Below are 15279 nucleotides of genomic sequence, written 5' to 3'. Positions count from 1 at the left end.
AGCTGTTTTGATCAAGTAAAAGGAAACGAGTCTCGAAAATTAATATACATTTCCTGGCCAAATTATTCGATGCACTATGAGATTCTATGTGAAATCTTAATTATCAGGTGACACTCTTATTGCTTTTTCGCGAATGAAACCGATTTGCACTTGTTTACTTTCGTGTATCCATTGGTTAACATTGTAATGCAATACGTTAAAAATAAACACAAATAGGAAGTACAGTAGGGAACCGATTATCCGGAACGATCGGGACCATCGCTTTTCCGGATAACTGATTTTTCCGGTTTTCTGAATCGCTACAAAAAGCCGTTTTTTTTATTGTTTAACCCAACTAAAAAAATATATATATTTGGAAATAATCTTAAAAAGAAGAAAAAACGATGAAGTAATACAGTAATGATTATTTCTAAAATGATTGTATGGTAAACATCTTTCAAAAAAGAAAGAAAAATCCTAAAATCTTATGAGGAAAAAAAATTTTTTTTTTTTTAAAACGGCTGGAAAATTTATTGAATTTCGTTCCGGTTTTTTGATTTTCCGGTTTTCTGATTTCCGGATAACGGCTTCTGTACCGTATATAAAAAATTTCCTCAATAAAAATCCATTACATGTATCTTTAAATATAAAAGTATTACATATAAATTCGTGCAAAACATGCAATTATTAAAACACTACTGTGCACCTAATAATTTTGTCTAATTATTATAATATATTAATATAATACCTNCCCCTAAAATTATTCCTCATAAGGCATACATCCCACTAGTTTATTTCAAAATTGGCGAGTCAAACTTCCCTAGTTTCCCTTGTTAATTACAAGTTCACAAAGCTAATCTTACAGTTATCAAGAGGGTACAAAATACAAATTTTGAAATTACACCTAGCTGTTAAAAGGAAACTAGTCTCGAAAATTAATATACAGTTCCAGGCCAAATTATTCGATGCACTATGAGATTCTATGTCAAGTCTTAATTATCAGGTGATACTCTACAGCTTTATCGTTTTTAAGCGACTGAAACCGGTTTGCACTTGTTTACCTTCGTGTATCAATTGGTTAACATTGTGATGCAATACGTTAAAAACAAACACAAATAGGAAGTATATAAAATATTTCCTCAATAAAAATCCATCACATGTATCTTTAAATATAAAAATATTGCACATAAACTCGTGCAAAACATGCAATTATTAAAAACACTACAGCGCGTCTAATAATTTTGTCTCATTATTATAATATATTAATATAATACCTGATATAATAATTATTCTATATCGTCTAATTTAACCAATTGTAAGCAAGTACAAACCGGTTTCAGTCGCGTAAAAACAACAATGCTGTACAGTATCACCTTATAATTAAGATTTTTAGTAGAATCTTATAGTGCGTCTGATAATTTGGTCAGCTACTGAAGATAAATTTAACACACTAAGAAGAATTCGGTCAACCATAACATTGTGCTACAACCTCAATAAAAGGTTCAGTTAATGTTGTCGATAGAGAGAACAAAAGGGAGAACTTACGTATATTGGGCGGGAGTAGGTTGTGCGCATCTAGAGGTTGTGAATTTTCTGCCGGTGGTGATGTGGGTGATAGAGGGACGGCATACACGGGTACGCATCGCCAACCTGGCAGATTGAGGTAGGCTGGTTCGAGACAATCCATAGACACTCCAACCATTCATGAATCATTCTATTCAAATGTTTTGGTAGTTACATTTCTTTCCTAAAATGAAAATACCATATATAAGGATGTGCAGCAATAACCGCCCTTAAAGTTTAAATTACTAATGGAGATGAAACAGAATTTATCATGAGAGGTCTCTCAATTCCACTATTCTTAACATCACATGCGTCTCTGAAGTCGCATGAAATTATGCTTTTTTGCGAATAACATGATATTTCCATAACTGATATGAGTTTGTAACAGTTACTCGTGACTATTAGGACTAGTTTAGCCTGTTTTTAGTCAACACCTTTTACATTTATTTTGAAAGTGACGCAAAACTTCAGTATGGAAAAAAGCCATAGTTTTGAGAAAATGAAAAGCGAATGTGGTCTAATTTTTTAATACTTAAAAGCAGTAGTAGTAGTCTTTATTTACGTCGCACTAGAGCTGCACAGTGGGTTATTGGCGACGGTCTGGGAAACATCCCTGAGGATGATCCGAAGACATGCCATCACAATTTTGATCCTCTGCAGACGGAATGGCACCCCCACTTCGGTAGCCCAACGACTTGCACGTGAAGTCGAGCACTTTACGGTAGAACAGTTTACCGAGGACCCATACCGCACACCCTCAGTCCCTACTCAGACCAAGTGGTCACCCACCCGCACACTGACAGCAGCCAGTGATGCTTGACTTCGGTGATCTGCTGGGAACCGTGTCTTAACGATCAGTCCACTGCGGAACTTTAATACTTAAAAACTTATTCCAATGCTGCATTATTTCTTCTTCTCTTCTCATTGGCACGACAGCCCAGGATGAGCCTTGGCCTTCTCAACAAGCCTATGCCAAGACATTCTTCCCTTAGTCAAGGTTCTCCAGTTAATTGTCTTTAAAGCTGCATTATTTAGGATCACAAAATTTGCAAAAAGGTAAGATAAGACATTGATTTTGATAATTTTTATCTAGGTAAAAAAATGTCGCCAAATTGGCGATTTTTAAAAAAAGTTTATTAATTTTTAAAATATTTAAGGTATTAGTCTATTCTAAAGCCCAGATAGTTGTACACTGCAAGATTGCGTACATAGTTTAAAATTATAGTTTTGCTTCAAGTGTAAGGCACTTAAACTGTGTCTTTTTTGTTTTCCTATTCGGAAGAACTTCCAAAAACCATGTTAATGATTCGGGAACAACCTTAAATACTCCAAAATATTTGTTCAAACGATATTTTAAGTTACGAAATCGGACATAAAAATCGTCTTCCGCTAAATACACACATGTTTTTGGTTTTTATCGGCGAATTTGGATTCTTTACCTTCAAAATATGCTTGTAACCTCAATCTGGGAAAAATGGTTCCATTCATTTAGGCGATAGAGTTGTCGAGAGTTGGTACCCTTAATGTTAAATTCACTTTTTTAACACTGAATAATATTAATAAAAAAAAGTCGTATTTTTAATCCTCATTTCTCAATAATTATTTGGCCAATTCCATTCAAATGTAAGATTTTGACATTTAAAATTAAAAACCCGAAGGCTTGCTCCGATCACAGTGCTGGAGTGAAATATCCTCAGTAGTAGACGGATCATGGGTTAGAGTCCCCTTGCCGTCTGGCTAACCGTTGCATGCTCTCGTGGTCGTCCTCACCATGTAACGCAAGTGCGGGTTAGTAACATCAAAAAGTCCTCCGCGAAGGCAAATTTCTCCCAATATTTGATCCAGTAGTTCCCTTGTCTTCTGGATCGGGTTCAACATTACAAGGCTACGGAGTTGAACATTAGTAGTCGTAAACCCAAAAAATTGGGTCGGCTGTTCAACTATATAATAATATAAAATAAATTAATTATAAAATAAATTAAAATAAAAATATACTCAAAATTTTATAAAAGGAATTAAAACGTAAATTTGTTCGGAGCAAAGTTAAATATTTTTAATTCCAATGTAATCCTAAAATTAGATTATTACAGTCCATGTTACAGGAAATCCCGATTTGGGGGGGGGGGCAGGGAGTATTGCAACTCTCTTACGTAAGGAAAGGAAAAGGTTTGTGATTTGCTTACAAGAGGGATGGGGGAGTAGAAAATTGCCCAAAACATGCTTACGTAATATTTAAAAGGCCCCAACAATTCGTGACAGTGGTCAATTGATTATTTCCTTTAAAATTTCATATATTTTTTTTTCATTTAAATGATTTTTACAAGCATTGATTTAATAGCATGCTTATTCAATATTTTTCTGGCATCACAAATATTATAGTATTTATTTAGGTAAAACAAGACAGAAAATAATTAGATATTTAAGGGTTTTCTAAGAATTATTTATTTTTAAAATCGAGAACTTTGGATAACCAACTTAAAAATAAATGCTTACTAAAACAATAAATATTGAAGAAAGTATTGAATATTGAATATAATTGTTAAAAAAAAAAACGGGGTTCTTTTTTAAAAAAAAATTAAACCAGCTTTTTAAGTTTAAACTTGGTTCTAATCATTTTTTTAAAACAATACATGGAATAATGTTTTAAACCCTTAATTGAAATTAACTAAGCCATTCCAAAGTATTTCATAGCATTTAACTACACTAAGTAACTATTAATTAATGTTTTCAATGCCAATGTTTTCAAAAATATCCACTTTTGTTCCGTTAATAACACAATAATAAAAAAAGAACTGAATACTTTAAATATGCTTTTATATTACTTTACAACAATCGAATCAATAAAGATTTTAATATATTTAAGGCAATATATAGTATATATTTTATATTAATAATAATTAAAAAATATTAGAAAACAATAGAAAGATGAAAAGATACAAATATGAAATGAATTGCATACAAAATAGTAAAAGTAATTTTCAGTACTCATGGTTTAATAATAAATAAATTATTAAACTATAAAAAAATAAATTAAACTAATAGCAAATAAATTAATAATAAATAAATTATTTAGTACTCATGGTTTAATAGTAATAAATTATTATTATACATTTTTATTATTAATATTAAATAAATAATTATTTAATAAGTAAATTATAATAATAATATGACAATTATATTATAATAATTATTATATTATATATAATATAATAATTATTATACTATTATTATTAATTATAATTATAAATAAATTATTCAAACATTTAATAAACAATATATTAAGTCATTAACCCTTTTTTTCATTTATTTTAACCGAATAGAGCTTCATAACATCAGAATTTGTAGTTATCCTAAAATTTTTGATTCTCCTGATAAAAAAGTATTTTGTTGTTATTCGTCCTTCATTTTTAGATTTTCCTCCTAACATTTCTGATGCAAATACAAATGCAGTTTTTAAAATAATCTGTTTGAATTATCGAAAGATTTGGATTTTCGATCTAATGTCTTGGTAATTTAACTATTATTTCAACCATAAAATTACTTATGAACACAAATTACTAAGAAGCATATTTGTTACGATGAATGACTGAAATCAAGAGAATGTCAACTTTCACCGGTGAATGTCAACAATCACATAGTCACTTTGGTGAATGTCCGAAATATCTGCACTTGAAAGAATCACGTAAGAAAGATTTCGCACTTGAAAGAATCACATATCTAAAAACTCGAGTGACTACAATTTATCAGCTGCACATTAGCTGATAGAATTAGTCGCCAATTATTTAATAGAATCGAATAATAAGTAATACAAAGGACAATTGTAGTACGACAATTTAAAATAGGTAATAAGCATATTAACGGCATTCGCATATACTACTTATTTTGAAGGAACAATTACTAAAACATTACAATATTTTAAATCGTCCTAATAAGAAGATTTAAAATATTCTTACAAATGAATGAAATTAAAATCATGTCATTTATTTACTTTTCAATATCTAAAGAATCAAGTCAATAAATACAAGCAAACAATCGAGACAATAGTAGATAAATTTAGAGAAGTTAACTTTTGAACATTAGCCCTACATGGAGGCATGCTTATTCATACCTCCATGCAACGATACGGAAATCATTAATGCCCACATTACTAAGGTAAATTATGGAATACTCTTGATTCCGCACTTGAAGGAATTACATAAATCACATCTAAAAACTCGAATGACTACAATGTAGCAGCAGCACATTAGCTGATAGAATAGTCGCAAATTACTTAATAGAATCGAATTATAAGTAATTCAAAGGATTATTGTAATAGGACGATTTAATATATTTTTACAAATGAATGTAATTAAAATAATGTCATTTAATGACTTTTTGATATCTAAATAATCAAATCAATCAACACAAGCAAAAACAATCGAGACATTAGTTGATAAATAAAAGAAGCTAACTTTTGAATATTACCAATACATGGACGCACGCTTATTTCTTTCTCCATGTAACGATACGGTAATCATTAATGCCCACGTTACCTAGGTAAATTATGGAAAACACTTGATTCCGCACTTGAAAGAATCACATCTAAAAACAGTGACTACAATTTAGCAGCAGCACATTACTTGATAGAATTAGTCGCCAATTACGTAATAGAATCGAATAATAAGTAATACAAAGAATAATTGTAATACAAATAATTGGACTATTTAAAATATTCTTACAAATGAATGAAATTAAAATAATGTCATTTATTTACTTTTCAATATCTAAAGAATCAAGTCAATCAAGACATTAGTTTATAAAATGAGAGAAGCAAACTTATGAACATTAACGATACAATGCAAGCATGCTTATTTATACCTCCACGTAACGATATGGAAATCATTAATGCCCACATTACCAAGGTAAATTGTGGAAAACTCTTAATTCCGCACTTGAAAGAATCACATAAATCAAATCTAAGAACTCTAGTGACTACAATTTAGCAACAGCACATTAGTTGAGAGAATTTGTCGCCAATTACTTAATAGGATCGAATAATAAGTAATACGAAGAATAATTGCGATACAAAGAATTGGACGATTTAAAATATTCTTACAAATGAATGAAATTAAAATTATGTCATTTATTAACTTTTCAATATCTAAAGAATCAAGTCAATAAATATAAGCAAACAATCGAAACATTAGTTTATAAAATGAGAGAAGCAAACTTTTGAACATTAACCATACAATGCAAGCATGCTTATTTATACCTCTACGTAACGATATTGAAATCATTAATGCCCACATTACCAAGGTAAATTGTGGAAAACTCTTAATTCCGCACTTGAAAGAATCCCCCCCTCNATTAGTTGAGAGAATTTGTCGCCAATTACTTAATAGGATCGAATAATAAGTAATACGAAGAATAATTGCGATACAAAGAATTGGACGATTTAAAATATTCTTACAAATGAATGAAATTAAAATTATGTCATTTATTAACTTTTCAATATCTAAAGAATCAAGTCAATAAATATAAGCAAGCAATCGAAACATTAGTTTATAAAATAAGAGAAGCAAACTTTTGAACATTAACCATACAATGCAAGCATGCTTATTTATTATGCTACGTAACGATATTGAAATCATTAATGCCCACATTACCAAGGTAAATTGTGGAAAACTCTAAATTCCGCACTTGAAAGAATGCCCCCCCCCCCTCTCCAGTTACTCTGTAGAGCAGCTGGGTAATAAGCATATTATCGGCATTCGCATATACTAATTATTTTGAAGATACAATTATTAAAATATTCTTACAAATAAATGAAATTAAAAAAATGTCATTTATTTACTTTTCAATATCTAACGAATCAAGTCAATAAATACAAGCAAACAATCGTGACATTAGTTGATAAATTTAGAGAAGCTAACTTTTGAACTCTTGATTCCGCACTTAAAAGAATCACCCTAGTTACTCAGTAGAATAGCTAGGTAACGGCATTCGCATATATCTATTATTTTAAAAGCATTGCGCTGCAGACTCGGCCATCTAAGATTTATAGAAGAAAAAAAAAGAAATTGGGATAAAGGACCTTACCGAAAATCCAAGATAAAAAAGGCAGAGCTTTTAAACGACACACAAATAGCTTTATTTCCCTTAGAAATAATTTTAAAGAATAGTTTTTCTATGGATTAAAAAAGAAAGAATCACTACATACTTGGCAATCCGTAGTAGGACTTCAAACATCCGCATATTGCAGAAGAAAAAGAAAATCTCATCGCGAAGTTATTTCCTTCTTACTCAGTTCCTTAGAGGAAGATTTCTCTCTGATCACAAGATTTTAAAGAAATATTGTCATAATTCCACTTAATTCCTCCTCCTAATTGATTAATTTCCGTGAGACAATGACAATCTTGACCTTCAAGCCATTCGATAACATCTTCTGATGGACAATTGTCGATACAAACAAGTTGCAGGAAAACGGACAAACTTTTAATAGTGATACTCAAGGACCCTTTTGCTCTTTGATTACTGGGCATGTTTATCGACTCAATCACGATGCTTAAATAAAGTATTAAATTCCACAACATGGAAACCATGCACTCACTGTGGTGTAACTTAGCAAAAAAGCATAAGTAATGGAATACGCAAAAGGCAAAATACACAAACCATGATACGCAAGCCACGTACAAAGAACATTCAGCCTAGAGGGGGCATCCATTCGTCCAAGGGTTGCGTTGCTAGATTTTTTTTAACAAAATAAGCACCTTTAAGTACTTTTCAAGCACTCAAAAAATATTTTTAATCACTTTCCAAAAAAAAATCATAATTAGGATCTGTGCAGTAATAAAAAAAAATTTCTACCGTTTAAACTTCTTAGTTTATAAACATAAAATCAATAAAATTCAAAAGCATTTTCAAAAACTTTACATAAAACAACTAGTTTCAGATAAATACTGCAGAAAAAATTGCGAAAATCATGCATTTTTTTGTAATTTAGAACGACAAAATCGATACGGCAAAGAAAGATATATCTCTTTTTAAAAGATAGAAAATTAAGCACTTTTTACAAACACCAAATAAAATAAGCACCTTTAAAGGCTTTTAAAAACGCGACGCACCTTAGTCCACTATGGGGACTATATATAATGTTATTTTAATTATGAAATTAAATTTTTAAAACATAAATATTTGGCTCGATTAGATATTTTGTGAAAAATAAACTGTAATTTTCAAATAATTTAATGATAACATTTCATTCCCATGAAATTAATAATAATAAAAAAATTTACACTAAAAAAATATATTAATTAATTAAAAAATACGAATACTTAATTGGGAACAATAAACTATTTATTAGAAAAAGATTTCCGCATACATTTGCATCAAAGTGCGTTTAAAATATATCTTTAGACTTCTTTAAAGAAATATTTATCAATTTTTAAAAAAAATTAAACTGCCCTTTTTTCTAGTCACTTTACTGTTTACACTACTCTTTTCAGGGGCATTTAATCATAAAATACACAGAATTTATTAGAAGAAAGACCAAATAAAATGTAACTTTTAATTATGGATGGTTGACACAGATGACGCTAAGGGTTAAAAATCATCGCAAAGCTTCCGGGTTACTACTTCCGATTGATTTTTAGAACTAATCTTGAAAAAGTGCGCCATCCAATTATCACGCCATCAGCACGGGTTACCATAAACAAGAAATTTGATCCTTTAGTAGTCCAAACGCAACGACATCTTGCTTATTTTCCTCCACTGCGCAACTTAGTAGCCTGAGCATAGTGACATCTTTATTATTTTTCCTCCACTGCGCAGTTCGTGTTCGTTACATCGGACTACCAAATTGATTCGTGATGAGGTCTTCTATAGTTTGTCTAAAGTAAGAACTCGACTATTTATTTGCCTCCACTGCGCAGTTTATGTTCGTTACGTCGGACTACCAAATTGATTCGTGATGAGGTCTTCTACAGTTTGTCTAAAGTAAGAACTCGACTAGCTATTCGTCTGGACCCTTGACGGTAACTATGGTAACGAGGTATAACTATTTCAAGCAGTGGTGTGGGGTCACAATTTAGGACAAGTTTTAGCTCGAGTCGGGAAGGGGGAGAAAGCGAATATTTCTCCCCCATCTATTGTGTTAACCCTGGAGTGAAGAAAGGCCACCCTCCCTGAAATGCGCTTTTCTTGTTACCGTACCAGCAGACAGCCTCAGACTTTGTGGCGGGGGGAGTTCCTACCGTAGACAAACTATATCTTTTAGGAGGTATTGGCTATGCCGGCCCCCTCATTATGGCGTGAAACTACTTGAGTGACGTGCAAAAAGTACATGCCTTTAATTAAATTACTTTTATTCACTCATTTAAAAAATAATCATAACAACAAATTATGAATTTTTTTTAGGATATTGTGAGTTTTAGTAATAAAATGTGAAAAAAAAAGTTTTATTTTAGGTTCTTTTGTTAAAAGTTATGACCTAAATATACTGATAGTATAAAAATAAACTAAATATATNTATATATATACGGCTGATAAGGTGTCGCATTAAATGTATGAAGTTTTTGAATGTAGTATAAGTTGAAAATATTAAATTAAAGTTTTTTTTTAATAAGTTGTATTTAGTGAAACGCTTTAAATAGGATGCCATTTTTTAATTGAAAAAATAAAGGAAATTACTAATTTATTTCAATTTGTATTGATATGTCTAAATTAATAAAAAATTAAAAATACAAATAATTACCTCAATTTTACATTATTGCTTACATAATTTAATTTTATTGCTGAAGCTAATTGAAAAAAATAAAGGAAATTGCAAATTTATAGGATATTTTGCCTTACTTTAGCTGAGATATTAAAAAAATATATTCATTTCGTTTCGATTTTCATTTGAAGAAAGTTAATAGTATAGGTCGATTTATCATTTATGTATTAAGTGATGAATGGAATAATTGGGTTATATGAATGTGAACTTAACTCTCAGATTCTTATTTTTTTTAAATATGGGAAAGGAAAATTTTTTTGGTGCAATTTGAGAGGATGGACATTAAAGGACCAATTTTTTTCCCAATGCCCACCTGGGGAATGACCTTTGTCAATACAGGCATCTGAACGGTAGATTTGTTGACCACTCTTTCAGGGGTCTCATATGAGGTGGGCCAACGTTGCTCCCACAGTAAGGACAGATAGTACAGAGAATGAAATAAAATCCATGCCTTGCCCGGGATTCGAACCCAGAACTTTTCTGATGCAAGGCTAGTTCCCTGAACCCTACACAGCCCTGTCGGCTTAGAGGAACAAATTAAATAAATAAATTTGTGATAACAAATATACGAATCCAATAGTTTAAACTCATCCTGAGAATGGATTCGAAAAGAAATGTTAAAAAATTATTTGACGGAAAACCAGGAGGGCCAAGATTTAGAAGTAGACCTAGAACTAGATGGAAAGATTAAGTTGAAGAGGACCTGAAACTACTCAAAATTACGAACTACATGAAAAAAGCAACCAACAGAAAAGAATGATGGTCCAAAGCCGTAAAGAAAACGAGATACAAGGACTGTAGAGTGATGATGACGTGTACAGTGGGCAGAGCGCTGACCTCCCAGTGAGGTGACTCAGGTTCGGTTCCCAGCTACTGCTGGTGGATACGAATTTTGCTCCTGGTTTTTACCGACCACACTACTGACGTTTAGTATCTTCAGAGGTTGACGGATCATGGGGTAGATGTTGGGATAACCGTGCGAAGCTTTCGAGGTTTTCTTCTCCCCGTAACGCAAATAGAGGTTAGTTCTATAAAAAAAGTTCTCCAATAAAACTAGTCTATCACAATTCTTGATGCAGTAGCTTCCTTATTTTCTGGATTGGGTTCAAAATTACGAGGCTACGGAGTTGGACATCGTTAGTCGTAAACCCACAAACGGGTGGCTATAAAATAAAATAATTAAACAGCAAATAGTTGCACTTAGTAATTTCGGGTGAGTAGTCAGATTTTTCAACAAAAAATAAGCACCTTTTAAGCACTCAAAAAATATTTTTAATCACTTTTCAAAAAAAATAAATCATATAGGAGCTGTGAAGTAATAAAAATTATTTTTTTCCATCAATTAAAGTTCTTCATTTACAAACATTAAATCAATAAAATTCAAAAACATTTTCAAAAACTTTACATAATCATGATAATATAACTACAGTTTCAGATAAATATTGCAAAGAAAATTGTAAAAAATCATGCATTTTTTGTAATTTACAACAATAATCAACATGGCAAGGGAAAAAAATCTCTTTTTAAAAGATAGGAAATTAAGCACTTTTTACAAATCCCGAATAAAAAAAAGGCACCTATAAGGGCTTTTAAAAAAAGTAAATAAAAAATAAACACCTTTAAGCACTTTTTAAAAAAGCTACGCACCCTGTTATTGTATAGTTTGAAAGCAAAGTAATATGGTTTAAAGATTTTTTTTTTTTAAAAGTAGCGTGGCTCCGTTCCTTGTTCGGGCAGCTTATCAAACCTCTACTTGCCGAAGTCGCTAAATCCGGTAAATGGCAAATTCGTTAAATGGAAAATCACCATTTGAAATACCTAAACAACACAAAACAGGTTTTAAATTCATAAACACTAGACATAATTAAAATAGCAATTGATGCACTTTTATCTTGTAAATTATCTACTATCGAATTGTTTCAAATGATTTTATCATATGAAGGTTTGGTGATTTCTTCATCATTTCTGTCTTCGTCTTCCTCACAATTTATTGCTGTATTGTTCTTCATTTTCACACAGTCCAAAATATCCGATTCAGTTAATGTTTCTGTGGTTTCAGCTTCAGAATCAACAGGGGTCTGTCCAGACATTTTGTTAAAGGTCCGTTTTTGTAAAATTGTGAAAAAAATTACTCGTAATTTGAGAATATAAAAAAACGTTTAAGTCACATTCTTTCAACCAGGGTCCGCCTTTGTGAATTTGTGCAAATTGGGTCCGTTATTGCAAAAAAAACTTTTTCAATGAGTTTTTATGTAAAATTATAATTAAGAAAATTAAATTTCAAAAAATAAACAGCAGTTGCAGCTACTAAATTAGCGATGCAACATATAAATATTTGGTATTTTGCCTATACTGCTGAGCGCAGAATATTCATTTCGGACGAATAAAGGAAGAAGCGTCTGCCGAAGACAAAATTTAGTTCATTTACATCTGTCTTTCTTGTTTCCCCCCCCTTCCTGGGAAGGGTTTATTTGATTAACAAAACAATAGTGAAGATAAGCAGATTTGAGAAGGATCCGATTAAAAGATAAATTATTTTGTGAAGGGTCCGTTAACGGACCCAAATTTCTTCGAAACAGACCCCTGATCAATTAACAGAAAATCATTAATCAATACATCATAGTTAATTTCGTGGCTCTCTCTCAGCTGTACCAATACCTCCTAGATGGTATTGGCTGTACCCACATTTTTTCAAGTTCTTCCAAAGGAATATCATCCTCGTCTTCCGCGCTGACTAGAATCCAGCTGTAGCAAAACTGTTCCGAATAGTATGGTATGGAACACCATAGTTTCATGCTTTAGAAATTTCTGTTATGCTTTCTCGGAAATTGATTTTTGGCATGGATTCCTGTATGAAAGGCAAACAAAAAGGGAAAGGGATTTTACTGCTTTCTCTATAAGTTAAGTGGCTGTGAAAATCACTTCTAGGTCATTTCCCCCATAAAATGCGTTAACGAATTCGAAATGTTCTGAAATATTTTGGGAAATGGATCTGAAAGAAAAGTTCGTTAAAGAGAAAATTCACTTCACTATTTGGACGTTTCTTTACGAAGAAATTTCCAAAATGTTCTTGGCTCCTCGAAAAAAATCGCAAAATAGAGAAATTCGCAAAATGGAAGTTCGCTAATAGACACTAAATGGAGAAAAAGTTCGCAATATTGACACTAAATGGAGAAAAAAAAATTGAATGAAACGTTTAGCTGTAATCATAGGAATTTTGTGTTATTTTAGGAAATTGTTTTATTATTTTAGGAATTTTCTTGTTTCAATAGCTTTTCTATTATTTTTGAAGAAAAATTTGCGGGTAAATTATTTAAAGAGAATGAAGAACTCAATCCCTACCTTTGTGAGCGCATAAAAGAACAAAATTTTATGGTGCTACGTTCAAAACCATTATGGCGTGAGGCATTTGAGCAGGCATTGCCTCGCAGCTTCACTGTTAGAATTCAGAAAAATTATAAATGAAATGAGAAAAAAATTATGTGATATATACAGTTGTGAGGATAGTAGTTATCGACAATGTCAACCTTCATGCATGAATCGAGTTAACACGTCTTATATATACTAGTAAATTGGAATTGTATTTTTGTAGTGGTAGACACACTACAGTACTCCCCCACCAGAATTATAGCTGTGATAGAATTCGATGAACGGATACCACTAGTTTATTCATTGCTGTTTTGTGAGAAGCCGGGAGAGCTGTATTAAGATCACCGTACTTTTTGAATGCTTATCGTGAGAGCTGCATTAAGTTCACGATCGTTGTTGCTCCTGTGTTGCCACTAGCAGTCGAGTGTATGCAAGCTGACGTGTGATCGAGACTGAGTAGCAACAGCGTGAGGAGGTGGGTAATGTCGCAGTCACAAGTAGCAAGTCAACTGTTCATTGTGGACCATCCATCGAAGTAGGCGTGTTCAGATAGAAGTGGGCGTTACTGTCAAGGTAGGCGTGTTCATATCGAAGAGGGAGTTTCCGTCAATGTATGCGTGTTCAAATCTCGTCCGGGTCACCAATGTGGGGATAGTAGTTATCGGCAATGTCAACCTTCATGCATGAAAAGGTACCCGGAATCGAGTTAACACGTCTTATATACTAATAAATTGGAATTGTATTTTTTTAGTGGTAGACACACTACATCAGTATTCAATATTAAAATCAAAAATTTTTTCTTTTTTTTTCCAACCATCTAGACGGAAATAAATAAATAAAATAAAAACAGGTTCACAGGATAACGAGCTTCAGAAATTTAGTACTAGAAAAGATGTTTGAAATTCGAAAAAAAAGTATGTTTGAAAAATATTAAGCCAGCTTATTGGACGATTATCTTGTGCAAGCAAACTTCTGAAACGCTTGGTCTCCAATTTCTAGGACAAAAATGCCAGAGACGTCATTTTATTAATAGGAAGATTTTATAAATTTGCGTTAGCTTCCGTACGCTCCCTTAAGTATGATTTCAAATAATTGCGCATATGCACTTCTAGTGCGCATGCGTAAGTTCTGGAGAAATGCGCATGCGCCCGTGAAAAAATATCAAATTTATCTAAGTGAAATTAAAAGATTTTGCAAAAATCCGTAAACTGCGGATCCGTGAGCAGAAAAACTTGGTAGATTATAGATTTTGATGAATTCAGTGATAAAAAATACAGCTCATTTTTGTTATTATTCTGAAAAAAGAATTATTGAACTTGAAATTGGTTATTTAACTTCTTTTAACTAAATTGTATAGTGAAAACATAAATATAATTTATCATTTTAAAATAACGAAAATATATCTAGTTTCTTATGGACCAAGTTCAAGTAGGCAAACAAGTTAAATAAAAAGCAATAGAGCCAATTGTTGTTAGATCACACGATTCATTTCAGAATTTCATCAATACATTTCTGCAAATTCGCCGTCCGTGTGTTTAGTTCGAAGGTAGGCTTAAACAAATAACAACATTTAACAGCTATAAACAGAGTGCTTGTAGCTTTGTCTTTATTTTGTA

At 31.7% G+C, this 15279-nt stretch overlaps 1 protein-coding gene across 5 annotated transcripts in view; it reads right to left on the bottom strand.

Moving 5' to 3' along the window:
* The window catches only part of LOC107440448 (anterior open), a 69361-nt gene that overhangs the window by 21932 nt on the left and 32150 nt on the right, over positions 1-15279 (bottom strand). For 3 of the 5 annotated variants that reach the window (XM_043044874.2, XM_043044871.2, XM_043044872.2), the window contains exon 2: positions 1525-1726. In XM_043044874.2, coding sequence (XP_042900808.1) covers positions 1525-1681 — 157 coding nt within the window. In that variant the 5' untranslated portion in view covers positions 1682-1726. Of the gene's footprint in view, positions 1-1524; positions 1727-7620; positions 7892-15279 lie in introns of those variants that run through there. The other 2 variants (XM_043044869.2, XM_043044873.2) reach the window with 2 other exon arrangements.

Source organism: Parasteatoda tepidariorum, chromosome 1 (genome assembly GCF_043381705.1).
Source record: "Parasteatoda tepidariorum isolate YZ-2023 chromosome 1, CAS_Ptep_4.0, whole genome shotgun sequence".
Classification (NCBI taxonomy): domain Eukaryota; kingdom Metazoa; phylum Arthropoda; class Arachnida; order Araneae; family Theridiidae; genus Parasteatoda; species Parasteatoda tepidariorum.
The sequence above is the reverse complement of the archived record's forward strand: the minus strand, read 5'-3'. Positions and strand labels throughout refer to the sequence as shown.